General features: G+C 35.6%; 1 protein-coding gene across 2 annotated transcripts in view; it reads right to left on the bottom strand.

The window, feature by feature from the left end:
- The window catches only part of LOC124776402 (putative inactive carboxylesterase 4), a 107,787-nt gene that overhangs the window by 52,990 nt on the left and 38,867 nt on the right, over positions 1–15,930 (bottom strand). For both annotated transcript variants that reach the window (XM_047251380.1, XM_047251381.1), the window contains exons 2-5: positions 7,158–7,295; positions 3,750–3,906; positions 3,322–3,507; positions 1,241–1,440 (exon numbers count right to left, since the gene is read on the bottom strand). In XM_047251380.1, the coding sequence (XP_047107336.1) occupies positions 1,241–1,440; positions 3,322–3,507; positions 3,750–3,906; positions 7,158–7,295 (681 nt within the window). The remainder of the gene's footprint in view (positions 1–1,240; positions 1,441–3,321; positions 3,508–3,749; positions 3,907–7,157; positions 7,296–15,930) is intronic.

Below are 15,930 nucleotides of genomic sequence, written 5' to 3'. Positions count from 1 at the left end.
GTTAAGTGCGCCCTGTTTATGAGAAAATAATGTTAATTACCCAGTGATAAAATTTAGAAAGTATAATTGTGGGTAGAATTTACCATTTTAAAAATATTTCATTATGGTAGATATATGTGAAAACAATGATGTGTTTGGATAAGGGAATCACATTGCAGATACATGCAATATCTTATTTATTAGAATTTATTTAAACATTACTGCACGATTTCTTGAAATGAGTTAAATGGGACTTACCATTGTTTACAGCTAAGGTATGCAGTTAACTGAACATATTTATGTTTTCCTATTTGATTCTTTCTTGAAGAATTTGTACAGCCTATTGAACCATTCACTAAATTTGTTTTAAAATTATTTAGATCATGAACAGATTCTTTCAGTAGATAATTTATGTCATAAGAAACAACTTCTCTAATGATTATTGAACTTTGAATTAGTTCGAACCTTGATGTAGTACCTTCATATGGAAGCTCTATTGACAGGACAAAAGCTAACTAATTTTCTTTTAAAATGACATTTACAACAAAGTTGGAGTAGCGATGTGATATAATGTGATGTGATGTGATGTGTGTGTGTGTGTGTGTGTGTGTGTGTGTATGTGTATGTGTGTGTGTGTGTGTGTGTGTGTGTGTGTGTGTCAACTGGATGAGTCAGACAGTAATTAAGCAGAGGCAGTAGTAAACATAAGAATCATATACTACCTCAAAAATTTCTACAGAATGTGATAACTCACAAAAGTTCCAGTAAAAATTGTCCTGAAAGTGAATAACATACGTATAAATTAGTACCCAGTTATGACCAAAAACTATAAACCATAGTTGAGAACCTGACTATTGTTAAACTCATAGGACTATAGCAACAATACTAGGTGAACATTGTCCTGCAGGTTGTTACAATGCAAAGTATTTGCCACTTGATCCCAATGAAATGTTTAGTGAGGCTGTAAAACTAACCAAAATATATTAAAAATAATCAGTGTTAACAGTCAGTAACAATAACATAAATGCAGTCAGTGAGGGAACATTCAACAACCTTATATATGTTTTGAATGGTCAGTAACTGCTGCTTTTGATTCATTATAACAGATTCAAAAATAAAGATTGTGTAATGAACATTTATGCATAAATCCATTACTTCCTTCACCTGATATACAGTAACAAGCACCAGTAAATCAGAAAACAGCTTAAAGAACTTTCAAAGTCTGCTGGTTTTGGCAAGCACTGTAATATTATTGAAGTACCTTTTCTGAGAATCCTTTGTACTGTTTTTCAGTTAGAGTCTTTGCAGGGACCTTCATCATATAGTCCAGTAGCTCAGCTGACTTGTTTGTGGAGAGGCCAAGGTACTTTGCTAGACGAAATGCCCTTTCTGGAACATCTGTGTTGCAAACTGTGTCCGCAATGGCCACTCCACTTTGTGATACTGCACGATGCAGTAAACCTGAAATGCACTACTACATATGAAGAGCTTCAAACTGTTTTTCAAAATACCAGTTTATGGACACAGCAATATGTAGTACTAAAACTGTTAGAAACTCCTGTGGGGAGGATATTAGCAATGAAGTGATCAGCAGTGACGTTGAAACAGCTATTGTGGTTTTTGTTGTAGTAATCTGAGGTATCCTATTGGCCAAATGAATACCTGTCATAGCAAAATAATGCTGTACAGATGGAATTTGGAGTGGAAAAAGTGCTCATGATGATTATTATTAATCTAATGCATCACAATGAGTCAGACAATAAGTACACTCGCAGCGCGTCTGCAACCAAGTGTGTATAAAAATGTTTCCATGAAATTATAATATTAAGGTTCTGAAAAATGCAAATGAGTAAGCATCTCATTAAAAGTGAATAAGAGTCTTGTAAAATTGAATATCATATCCCTGACATGAAGAAAAATCAAATCAAAAGCTTTATGAGAACAGCTGAAAGTTCCTAAATTGTTCCAGCTGACTCCTGAACATCAGCTGTGATTGAGAACACATAGCTGAGAGAAAAGAGATGAGCATAATGCAGAAATAAACAAATAAAGGACAATAAAGAGTGCTAACTGAACTCCTCAATATGGATGTGTCATGAATACACAGTCTTACTTATCATATTGCTACTGGGTCAATTGGCATATTTATTGAGACACTACAATTGCATTCAGGAGTAGTAGATGTTGTAATCCAGGTGCTGCCATGCAGTTTTAGGTTTCCACATATCATTTAAGGTGCACACCTGGATGGTTCTGTTGTAAAGGGCACAGTCAGTTTCATTCCCCAGCCTTATCCAATCTGAATTTGTGTTCTGTGCCTAATGATGCAACAGGATTGAACTTAAATACTTATTTTCCATTGCTCTATTGGATATTGCACAGAAAGAAACCATGTGCAATAATTCCAACTATACTTCTACCAGGTACCATAAAAGCACAAATTCTTAAAGCTAACCTTTACAAATATCATTCATTGTTTAAGAACTGTTTTAAGAGATCTTACTCTTATAGAAAATGTTTCTGTATCAGCACTTTCAATGGCATCAAACTCTTATATCTGAACTTGATTGAGAATACCAAACAATATTCAGCATTGACCCGTATTTATACTGTAATGCATAATCATCAGTAATTTAATTATAAATAGCTGCTGTGTAAAAGAGAGAGAACTCATGTCATATTTGTGAATGGAAAATTCAGTACATCACGTAGTGGCAATTAGAATGTTAGGAAAACTATTATTGCCTGTCAGTGTGACACTGAAGTGTAAAATGGGCAATAAATATGAAATAAGTACATTTGATCACAGCCAGATCATGGATACACAATACATGAAACAGTATCTCTAAAGTAACATATGGAGCCTACTATGTGTTTCTCTACAAAAATCATTCCTATTATTAGTTTCATACTTATGAAGTAACACCTTTAACGCAGAAATTTCTCATTATGTCAAAAATGCATTAATTACATGCATGCCTCAGCTTTAATTAATTTAATTGTCAGCAATATCCTGACCAAAAAGTCTGATGTAAGAATTCAAAATAAACTGAATGAAGGGTGACAAATTATCTGAAATTATTTCAGCAGTTATGTCAATGACAGTGTAGGGTCTCAGTTAGATAGCTATCCAAAAAAAGATGTAAATGGAAGAGTGCCAGTATTTGCACATTGTTGTTCATCTTATGCAAAATACTATAGTTGTAATTTAACCTTCATTTTGAGTCATAAGCAAGAGAAGTGAGCCCCTTTGTCTTGCTTATGATTAAAAATGAAAATGGAATTATAGCTAAGTACCAATTATACACTTCAGATTTTGTAGAAATTAATAATAATACTCACCTTTGCCTTTTGGTGAAAGCATAAGATACTCAGATGACATTCCTCCAGCACTTCCTCCAAACACTGTCACGTTATCAGGATCACCTCCAAAAAGAGCAATGTTGTCTTTGACCCACTGTAGTGCCATTACTTGGTCCTTTAGCCCCATATTACCAGGAACAACAGAGTCCCCAGTGCTAAGGAAACCTATGAAGCAAATTCTCTGAGAGTCACTCATATTGTTTTCCACAACAGAAGAATGTGTAAAATTTATTTGTGATGACATTACGTTGTGTGTTAAGCAGGTATTTCATTTGGAGTACTGGACAGTAATCTTCCCTATACAACAAATATACAAAATGGCAAAACTGAAAATTCCAGGATGCATATTATATGTAAATAAGAGCAAACTTGGTGTTTAAGGTAATAGAAACTGAATAGTAAGTTACCAAGAACACCAAGACGATAATTTAATGTGACCAATACAACTTCATGTTCAAGGAGATACTCTGGACCATAAAAATCTGCATTTCCAGAGCCCATGATGTAACCTCCCCCATGTAGCCACACCATGATGGGTTTCAGATCCCCTGAGTTCTCTTCTGTCTAAAGAGAAAAGTAATATATTACATACAGGTAAGAAACAAAATGATAGGTCAAATATGCACAAGTAAAAGGGTTCAAGTAGAATCAAATGTTTCATTTAACTCTAAAAATTTTCTTTCAGTTTATATTGTCTCTAAGTGTAGCTTACATATTACATTAAACAATTACAAAAGCTGATGTTTATAAGAGGAGAATCTAAGTTATTATTGAATGTATCAAAGAATTAAGGATGTAGCACTGCCCACATTTAAAACACTATATAAGATGCTGCAAAGCTATAGTAGTAACTTCTTGTCTTGTTGAGTGCTAGATCAATAGAGAGATAATAGCTGCCAACAGATGCTTGAAAAGACATTAGATCCAAACTGAGAAGTTGAAAGTATAACAAAAAGTTATTGTCAGAACCAGTAAATTAGCATGTAAAAACTAGAGGAAGGTGGATTGATTTTGCAGAAAACAACAGATTTGATGGTGGGAATACATGTAGATTTTGCATTCTGCATCTAGTATGCATGGTGAATTCTATATAATGACAGAAATATTTTGATAAAAAAAAACCTTTTAATATGTCTTTCTGCTACTCACCCTGTAAATTCATGATGTATAGTGCTACATACTTTCATTTGGTTTTGCAATTGACAACATGTGAAATACTGAAGGAATAAGGTTGCCAGAAAAGAAGGAAGGAGTGGAAACTGGGGTTTAACGTTCTGTTACATGAGATGGAACATAGTCTTGCACTGGGTAAGAAGGATGTAAATTAGCAGTGTTCATTCCATGTGAATTAGTTCAGCATGTTTAAACAGTTTAAAGAAACTGAGGAAAACTGAAGGAAAAGTAATTATCTGTATCTTACATCCCATATCACATCTTTAAATTCCCTGTCATACATTCATTGTATTCTGTAAATCCCATCATGAAGTAGAATCTTCAGGGATGTACAATAGGCCAAGTTACACATTAACAAACACTTGAGTAGTTGTAGTAAGCTATATTCATAATTATTTGTCATAAAACTACATACAATTTTGTAATCACTCAAACTATACAACAAAACGGATAGTGATTACAGAACAACACGTACCTGTGTGGTGTGATAAGAGAGTCCAGTTAACATTTAACATCACAGATCCTAAAATCAACTTGATTCAATATTTCGGCAATCCAACTGTTTGCCATCTTCAGGAGAACACTGCTTCTGCTGATGACTCCTGCTGAGAACTGATGCCAGGCTGCAAATCAATATCCTATATAGGCCTCTGTACAGTACATGGCACATGCACTGCCCATCATGGTTGCTGCCCTCCAAGACTGGACAGGTGGCACCACCTTTAGTAGAACACCAGATATATCACCCTTAGAGATATTTTCAAACACTTGGACTGGCCACACTGAAGAACATTCTGTTTTGATGCAGGATAGTACAGGATTCCACATCCTGATAAGAGGAAACTCATTAATTAAATTAGCCACCAACCTAATTTCAGTTGCCTCTTTATAGACACTGTTCCAAAAACTGGAAGTGTAGGTAACTATCACAGTTGTGTCAAATTTCATACTATGTCCCTCATTTAAGCCATGTTCCACTACCACTCATTTTTCCAGTTGTTGTAGCTTTGTATGATGGCAATGTTCCACATACCTGTCATGAGCTGTGTGAATTGAATGGCCAATGTAAGCTTTCCCACATTGACACAGAATTTTGTAAATACCAGGCTTCCTGAGCCCCAAATCATATTTCACAGAGCTGAGTAGTGGCCTAATCTTGGAAGTTGGACGGAACACACTCTTAATGTCAGAATTCCTTAAAATCCTTCCAATCTTAATTGACATGCCATCAGTGTAAGGAATAAAGGCCACAGACCTATGCTCCTCTTCATGCATCTCCGGTGATGATACAAACTTCATAGCCCAATGAATCTGCTTCTCAGAGTATCAATGTTCCTTGAAAACAGCCATGAAATGCCCAAATTCTTGAGGTAGATTGACCTCATCGGAAATGGCATACGCTCTGCTTACATCGGCCATTTGATTCGTACAATTCATGACAGGTGTGTGGTATGTTTCTGTCATATGAGGCTACAACAGCCAGAAAAATTGGCAGTATCATATCATTACTTAAATGAGGGGCACAGTATGAAATTTGATGAACCTGTGGTAGTTGCCTACACTTCCAGTTTTTGGAACAGTGTCTATAAAGAGACAATTGAAATTAGGTTGGCAGATAATTTAATTACTAGAGACAATGGGTTTCCTCTTAGCATGGCATGGAATCCTGTACTATCCCACATCAAAACAGAATGTTCTTTGCTGCAGCCAGTCCAAGTGTTCAAAAATCATCTCTGAGTGTGATATATCATTGCTGCTGGGTTTGTACTAAGGGTGGCACCTTCTGTCCAGTCTTGGAGGGCAGCAACTGTGATGAGTGGCACATGTGTCTTGTGGGGTATGGAGGCCTATATAGGACATCAACATACAGCCAGGTATCAGTTCTCAGTGGGACTCATCAGCAGAAGCAGCATTCTCCTGAAGACGGCAAACAGTTCAATATTTGAAATATTGAATCAAATTGATTTTATGAACTGTGATGTTAAATGTTAACCGGATTCTTTTATCACGCCACACAGATAACTGTTGTTCTGTGATCACTATCAGTGTTGTTGTGTTAAAACTCGAAGAGACTATCAAGACTTATTATTTCGGGAAAGCCTATGAAGTCACATTTGACACTGTCAGATAGCTAGCAGGAATTGTTGATCCCTGAGCCCCTACCCCCTACCCCCTGCCCCCCCGTATTTTGTGAAAATTTGCACACAGAAAGAATGGAACTAGAAAATGTGTTGTTTGTTAGTCTTTGGAAAATAATTGTGCATTCATTTAAATATGCTACTAGTAGTAGATAAACAGTAGTATAGCAGAGTAGCTCAGGAAGCATCAGGTTTTCTGTTCTCTCCAAAGTAACAGCTACATTGGAGTATGTAGCAATATACTGATATGCTGTTAATATACGGCACAGTGTAATTTTGAACAGCAACTTTTCTTTTCTCATTTCATGTTTTAGTTCAGTTTGGATTCCTGAAAGTTGTCCTTTCTCATGGACTCTACAGAATATGATAGATAAATGAATGAAAGATCAAAATTAGAAGCCATACATGATAACACTTCTATTGATTGTACATCAAATTAATTCATGATAAGTAACAGTCAGAAATTAATGTTTCTTTAAATATTTTTTTTAGCTATAAACATACTGTTGATGTGTAGACATTAAGGAAAAGACAGTCTTCATTTCCTCTGCAAGAGCCAGTCAGTAAGTTGATCTGTGGTGCCACCTCACCAAAAGTTGTGGCATCTCTGACACCATTCCATGATTCAGGTGGCTCTGGTGGCTGAAACATTCCATATTAAGTTATGTGAGATCATGAGCCAGAGAAAGAGCCACTTTTAATACAAATAGCAAAAGTAGAAGAGTGTGAACCACTAACAGATTAGTAGATATCTCAAACATTTGCCCCTATAAATCTCATTTAGAAGATTTTTTTTAGGTTTCAGAATTATATCACAATAATGATTCCTAGTGCACATTACAAACATAATCCCACAGTGACATGTACACAGGTATAAACTTTTCTAATATATTCGAACTATGAACCAACTGTAAAGAGACATCCTCCTCTAGCATTACTTTTCCTCAACAGAAGTAGTCGATACCAAAAATAATTACAAATTTTTAAATGTATTCATATTATCTCAATTGTTTTCCTAAAAGATTTGCATATGATTTTGTACACGATGTATTATATTTCAGGCTAAAATGTATAAAAATAAATTACGTTATTTTCATTGTTACACTTGCTATGTGCTAGCTTTGAATGTACAGCTAAAATTACTTTTCTCTTAGAAACATTTGAAATTATGAAATATTTGGCACACTTAAAATTTCTATTATTAATATGCAATCTGACACTAACTATTAAAATTATTTCTGAATTCATTTATAAAATGATTATATAAATAGAAAGTCATTTGTCAAGAGAACTTGCCAGCCCTTTGGAATATTGTTAATACCTCAGAATGGATTAGTAGTGGGCATGACTGATGTGATCAGACGTGTTTTTAATTTTGGCAATAACAACATAATTTTCAATTTTGTTGAAGTGTAAATTGTTAACACAGTATGATACAGAAAAGTATGAGAGAATAAAATCAATACAAAAACAGAAATTACTGCTCAGGCTATTCTACAGAAGTTATTACATCAACTGGAACCATGAGAACCTATAATGTTAAAAAATTTCAGCTTCAAGAATCAGTCCCAGACATGAAGAACTGAAGCCAACTACAAGAAAAGAAGATAAGTAAAAAGTTGATTGTAAATCTTACTCCTCTTGAAGATTATTAAAAGAATTAATGATAAAGACAGAGACAATCAACAAATGATGTGAGGGAGGGGTAGAGTACACAACTCATCTTTAATCTCTGATTCATGGCTTCTACAAATATAGTGGACTGTTAACCCCTAAGTTCAAATAACTGCTACAACTATCTTAGTATTTGGCTCAAATGATTCAGGGCAACCACGTGTCTGCATGGTTACAGTAAAAGGCAGAAAGAATAACAACTGCAATATTATGCTGTATGATAATGGTAGTTTCCACTTGGAAACAAAACTATATCTGACAATAGGTTTCAGTACTAAGCGGAGTGGTGCTGTGCCACTGGACATGTTTGGAAGAAGTAGAAATCAATCTTCATCCTGATATCCATATTTTCAATGGTTGCCCTGGATCGTTTGAGCCAAATACTGAGATAGTTCCACGTACTACACCAAGATCAATCTACTACCCCATCTTTGTATAATCTATTATTTTCTATGTCTCTATTGGCCTGAATGTAAACTGAGTTTTAACTGTACCCTTCCAGTACAATACATTTATATGAACTCTAAACCAGCAAAAATGTTCCATCAATAGGGACAGCTTTGTCACTGTTTTTCTTTAATTCAATTGCCGTGTACACTCACAAGCACAAACCGGCTTCAAAACTATCAAAAACATTACTCTTTATCTCCAGTTTCAGGAAACATGAAAATTATGAAAATGTTAACACTTTGAAAAATTTCGAAGAGAGATAGCAAAGCAATCACAGAAATTGTGTGACTTGAGATCATTAGCAACAGTGTACAGAATATGGCTGGGGAAAGTTGGGAAAAGAAATTGACTGTATCCTTAATGCAATTATCCAATTTTTATTGTTATTTATGCAAAGATGCACCTTGGGTTGTTATTTGTCTTAAATTTGCTTCATATAGTTACATATTTATGTTCCATATTAATGATAGGTGGACAATGTTAATAGCAACATCAGACTTTTTGTAGATGATACAGTTACCTTTAATAATGCATTGTCTTAAAAGCCCTAGAAATATGCAGTCAGATCTGAATAATATTTCAAAGAGGTGCAAAGATTGTCAGCTTGCTTTAAATGCTCATAAATGTAAAACTATGTACCTCACATAATGAAAAACGTACATTGGTAAGTGTGTGAGAGACATACCAAACAGGACCACCAGAAGATTTTTGATGTATACAAAGAAAGGCAGCTTAAACGGCCCCAGATTTGTTTGACTCATAGGAGAGCATCCCACAAATACTGTAAAAATTGAATTGACAGACTCTTGAAGACAGACTAAAACTATGCTGTGAAAGCATACTTGCAGAATGTCAAGGATCAGTATTAGACACATTATTCAATTCTCTACATATTGCTCCTGCAGAGACCGTAACAACAAGATCAGACTAATTCCGGCACATCCAGAGGCATTTAAGCATTCATTTTTCCTGCCCACACACACAACTGGAGCAGGAAGAAACCCTCACATGCAAGTATGTGGTAAATGCAGGATCAAGAAAAATGAATAGTAGGATATAAAAATGACAGAACTTGGAAACAAACACCCATTGAAAACAAAGAAAAACATATGCCATTACATTTCACACATGACCTTTACTTTATTTTGAATATAACACTATACAGATGATGGTCGAAGTAGAGAGGATATAAAATGTAGACTGGCAATGGCAAGGAAAGTGTTTCTGAAGAACAGAAAATTGGTAACATTGAGTATAGATTTAAGTGTCAGGAAGTAGTTTCTGAAAGTATTTGTATGGAATGTAGGCATGTATGGAAGTGAAACATGGACAATAAATAGTTTGGACAAGAAGAGAGTACAAGCTTTTGAAATGTGATGCTACAGAAGAATGCTGAAGAGTATATGGGTAGATCACATAACTAATGAGGAGGTATTGAATAGAATTGGGGAGAAGAGGAGTTTGTGGCACAACTTGACTAGAAGAAGGGATCGGTTGGTAGGACATGTTCTGAGGCATCAAGGGATCACCAATTTAGTATTGGAGGGCAGCGTGGAGGGTAAAAATCATAGAGGGAGACCAAGAGGTGAATACACTAAGCAGATTCAGAAGGATGTAGGTTGCAGTACGTACTGGGAGATGAAGAAACTTGCACAGGATAGAGTAGCATGGAGAGCTGCATAAAACCACTCAGTACTGAAGACCACAACAACAACAACAATATAGATGGTCGCCATCTCATTCTGTGAATTCCTCTAGGCGCTGAAAGAAATCTTCCATCACCTTATTCAGTATTTTCGAAGGGATCCCCTCCATAACTGTATGTATCCCTCCCATGAGTTCAGCCACAGCATGAAGATGTGTAGTGTATACTTGAATTTTGAGTAGCCCCACAAAAAGAAGTTAGTGGCAGTCAAGTCAGACTGTGCTGGCCTATGAATGCCTCCAAATCTGGAAATGAATCAACCAGGAAACTGAAGCTACAATACATTTGTGGCCTGGCAGGCCATATAAACTGCTGTCCCATCCTGTGCGGAACTCTATGTTGTTGTTGTTGTTCAGCCTTTGAAGGAGGAAGTCATTCAAATTTGGAAATAGTGATTGCTACTAACCGTTGCTGCATGGCTATGATGATTTCCAAAAATGTATGGACAAAACCACACTGCACAACACAGTCACATGTTCACAGTGCAGGGCATCTCACGTAGCCAACTAGGATTAGCTTGATTACATGATGCCCAGTACCTGTAACTGTGTTTATTTACTCCACCATTTAGATGAAAATGGACCTCATCCAACATTGATATGTTGTTTTGTATATGTGGTCAGCTGTTAAAAGTTTCAGGAAGGGCAAGGCAATGGTTCATTGGACAACATTATCATGTAAACTTAGTTTCTGTGTGACTAGCAATTTGTATGGGTGGAATTGCAGGTTACAATGAGTGATGTGCTACAAAATGATCTGGCATTTTTAGCTCCAAGGCATGTTTGGCAGGAGAACACTGAGGACTTCAGATAAACATTTGACACACATCTTCCACTCACTCCATGGTTTGCTGTGTCCTTTGGGTCGCTATGGAATTTTCTTCTTTGAGCAAGATGCAGTATTGCTTAATTTTTGCACCCAGTGTACAATTACCTTATGATCAAGGAGTTTATTGTATTGTTTCAACAAGAAATGGCAAAGAAAGAGACACTGAATTGTCATGAGAGAGTCGCTATTTTTTAAATACACCTCAACAGTGAATGCCCAGTGGTCTAAACACAACATCATGATTACAAAATGGGTATCCTTCCTTCATGCAGTGCTCACATTCCACATAGGTGCAACAGCGATATCTAAAATATGATACAGATCCTGCTATAATTACATTACACGACATTAATATTTATTCCATAAATCATGAATATGACATTTCTTAATGGTGTGGAACATGTCAGTTTCACCTAAGGTTTCTTAACACAATATGATTTTTTTACAATTACTACTTCATATCTAAAACTTTATCTATTGAGTAGAAGTAGTTGTCATTCAGAAATTCTTTTAATTTGTTTTTAAATGTTGGTAGGCAATCTTTCAGACTTTTAATGCTATTTGGCAAATGGCCAAAGATTTTTGTGGCAGCATAATTCAACCCTTTCTATGTCATAGACAAATTTAACCCAGAACTGTGAGGATCATCCTTTCTTCTAGTGTCTTAGCTATGCACTTCATTATTATTTTTTAATTGGGATGGGTTATTAAAAACAGATTTGACAAGTGAATATAGGCCTATGTATTGTGAAGGTACTGTGAATATCCTGAGTTCCTTAAATAAATGTGGGCAAGTTGATCTTTGGTGGGCTCCAGCTATTATTCTGATTCCACACTTTTGTGCAATGAATACTTTTTCTCTTAATGATGAATTACTCCAAAATATGATGACATATTAAAGCAGTGGATGAAAATATGCATAGTAGGCCAATTTACTGATAATTTTGTCACCAAAATTTGCCATAACCCTAATAGCATAAGTAGCTGAACCTAACCATTACAGCAGATCAGTGTTTCTTCCAATTCTATTTCTCATCAGTGCACATACCCAGAAATTTTGAGTATTCTGCCTTCGCAACAGACTTTTGTCAAAGTCTATATTTATCAATGGTGCTATGCCAGTTACTCTACAGAACTGTGTATACTGTGTTTTCTCGAAATTTAGTGAGAGTCCATTTGCAGAGAACCACTTAATAATTTTCTGAAAGACATTATTTACAATTTCCTCGGTTGTTTCTTGTTTGTTGGTTGTGATTATTATACTTGTATCATCAGTAAAAATAATTGGCTTTGCGTCTTCATGAATATAGAGACGCAAGCCATTAATATATATTACGAACAATACAGGCCACAAGACCGAACCCTGTGGGACACCACTCTTGATACCTCCACAGTTAGAGGATTCTGCTGACTTTTTTGGACTCTCTGTACCGTTAATTTCAACTTTCTGCATTCTTCTAGTTAAGTATGAATTAAACCATTTGTACACAGTCCCACTCATACCAAAATACTTACGCTTATCGAGAAGAATTTCGTGATTCACACAGTCAAAAGCCTTTGAGAGATCACAAAAAATCGCGATGAGTGATGTTTGGTTATTCAAAGCATTTAATATTTGATCAGTGAAAACACATATAGCATTTTCTGCTGAAAAAACCTTCTGAAAACCAAACCAACAGTTTGTTAGTTTTGAATACTTTTGCTACTCTTGAATACATTACTTTTTCAAGGATTTTGGATAAATCTGCCAGAAGTGAGATTGAGTGGTAGTTGTTACCTTCAGACCTATCCCCTTTTTTATGCAATGGTTTAACAACAGTCTATTTCAGTCTATCTGGAAAAATACCCTGTATCAGTGAGCTATTACTTCTGTGGCTGAGAATTGTATCTGTTGGGAACAAGGTTTAGTACTCTGCTGGAAGAATCATCATTTCAATATGAGCTTTTGCTTTTGAGTGAACTCGTTTTCCTAATTTCAGTAGGAGAGGTGGATTGAATATTAGATTTATCAAATTGCGTAGATATTGCCTCTTCCATATGCTGCCTTGCAATTTCTAATGAATAGCTGGATCCTATTTTCTCTACAACACTTAAAAATAATGATTAAAAATACTTTCTACACCTGACATTTTGTTAACAATCTTTTCATTCCATTTGATAGAAATATAATCTTCCCGTGCTCTCAGTTGCCCTGTTTCCCTTTTAACAATATTCCAAATTGTTTTAATTATATTATCAGATTTTCTAATCTTAGACATAATGAACATATTTCTAGATTTTTTAATAACCTTTCCTAATACAGTGCAGTAGTTTTTATAATGTTTCACTATTTCTGGATCATTACTCCTTCTAGGTATAAGACACTTTTCTGTTTACAAGATTTTTTATCCCTTTAGTAAGCCATGGCGTTTTCAATGGTTTCTTACTATTATATTTCACTTCTTTAGCTTTCCCTAAAATTTTTAATTGTTAAATCATTAACTGAATGCACTATTTTTGACAACTGTTTTGCATTACTGTATGGAGCTATGTCATATACTATAAATGTCTGTGCATCATGATCAGACCGACCATTCTTAACAGGAGAAGTTTTTATTTGATTAAGTTTATCATGGTCTATGAAAACATTACACAGCTCTGCGACTGAAAAATTTTTTCAGATTTATTAACTTATTTTTTATAGTGTTTTCGTGAAAAATAATGAAAATAGTGATTTCGGGAAAAATAGTGAAAAAATTCCATCACGTACAGTTATTTCACAAACTGCTTGTCCAGTTTTAGCTTTTTTCAATATTTCAGCACTCTAGTGGGTTTGAATTTTGGTTTTTAGGATCTCCATAAACGTATTTAGCCGTTTTTATACCAGACATACGTAAAATAAAGAGGAATTAGGAGAAACCGGCAGTATTTTAATGTCAGTGCCTGTCTGTCGCACTGCCCCTTCCCCTGGAATCACCAAGCAGTGAGCTTCTGCTCTTGTCCTTTAGTTCACAGTACCTCTTTGCTCTGTGCTGTTCATGTGGTGTTGTTACTAGTGTTTTAAGGTAGTGACTGTTTTCTTGTGTTGTGAAGTTGTTTTATGGACAATGGCTACCAGAGGATGTATAAAGTCGCCAGATTGCTTCCGTTACATTTGTGGTACCGGTAACTATTCCGTTAAAAAGCAACAAACAAACATTTCCGATTTTGTTGAAAAAGTATGTTTCGCCTGTTTTGGGCCCTACACAAAGTTTGTTCAGTGTGTATTGAAGAACTGAGGCAATGTTTTCAACGTAAAAAGCAGCTTTCGTTTTGGAATACCAATAGTTTGTAAGGAGCCCAAACATCATAGTGATGACTGCTTTCTTGTTCTTGCAAAGTACGAGGTTTCAATTTAAAAAAAAAAAAAAAAAAAAAAAAAAAGGATATTTCTTACCCTAACATTCAATCAGCCATTCGCAATGTTCCTCATGGTCCTGAAGTATCAATACCCTCTCCTCGAGATTCTTTGGATAATATAGATGATCACGAGCCATTGGCTCAGCAAAGTGATAGCGAAGAAGACAGAGATTGCTATGATCCTGGCACAACCGATCCCATTCCATTCTCATAATCTGAAACGAACGATTTAGTTAGAGATGTAGGCCTTCCTAAAGAATCGACAGAAGTTTTAGGATCTAGATTGAAAGATAAACATATGCTGGCTCCAGGTACATCCTTTTCTTGGTATCGATTTAGGGAAAAGGAGTTTGTATCTTTCTTCTCTGAAGAAGGTGACTTGGTGTTTTGCAGTGACGTTCCTTGACTTATTGCACGTTTCAAAATAGAATATGCTCCTAATGAGTGGAGACATTTTATTGATTCTTCAAAAAGAAGCCTTAAAGCAGTACTTGTACACAATGGCAATAAGTATGCTCCTATACCAGTTGGACACTCAGTTCACTTAAAAGAATGTTACAAAAACCTTGAACTGGTTTTAAGCAAACTCTGCTATTCAGACCACAAATGGACACTATATGGTGATTTAAAAGTGATTTCAATGCTGTTTGGTCAACAAAGTGACTATACAAAGTTCCCTTGCTTTCTCTGTACAGTAGAGACAGAAAGCAACACTACATAAAAAAAGCTTGGCCCTTGAGAAAAACTTTATACGTAGGGGTTAAAAATGTTGAGAGGAAAAGCCTCGTGGATCCCAAACAGGTGTTACCTCCACCACTTCACATTAAGTTGGGCCTGATGAAACAATTTGTTAAGGCATTGCCAAAAGAAAGGGAGTGTTTCAGATATCTTTATGGACAGTTTCCTGGTTTATCTGAGGTGAAGCTAAGGAAAGGAATCTCTGTCAGACCAAACATTAGAAAACTAGTGACAGATCCAAAGTTTGTGGACAAAATAGAAACAAAAGAAAAGGCAGCATGGACATCTTTTAAATTAGTTGTTACCAGTTTCCTAGCAGACAAAAGAGATCCAAACCACAAGACAATTGTCGCAGACATGCTCGACAACTTTAAGAAGCTGGGCTGTAACAGGAGCATTAAAGTTCATTTTCTCCACTCACTTCTTGACTACTTCCCTGCATACCTTGGTGATGTAAGTGAAGAGCTGGGTGATAGATTCTACCAAGACATCAAAGAAATGGAA

The sequence above is a fragment of the Schistocerca piceifrons genome, chromosome 2 (genome assembly GCF_021461385.2).
Source record: "Schistocerca piceifrons isolate TAMUIC-IGC-003096 chromosome 2, iqSchPice1.1, whole genome shotgun sequence".
Classification (NCBI taxonomy): domain Eukaryota; kingdom Metazoa; phylum Arthropoda; class Insecta; order Orthoptera; family Acrididae; genus Schistocerca; species Schistocerca piceifrons.
This window is presented reverse-complemented; position numbering and strand designations above follow the sequence as displayed.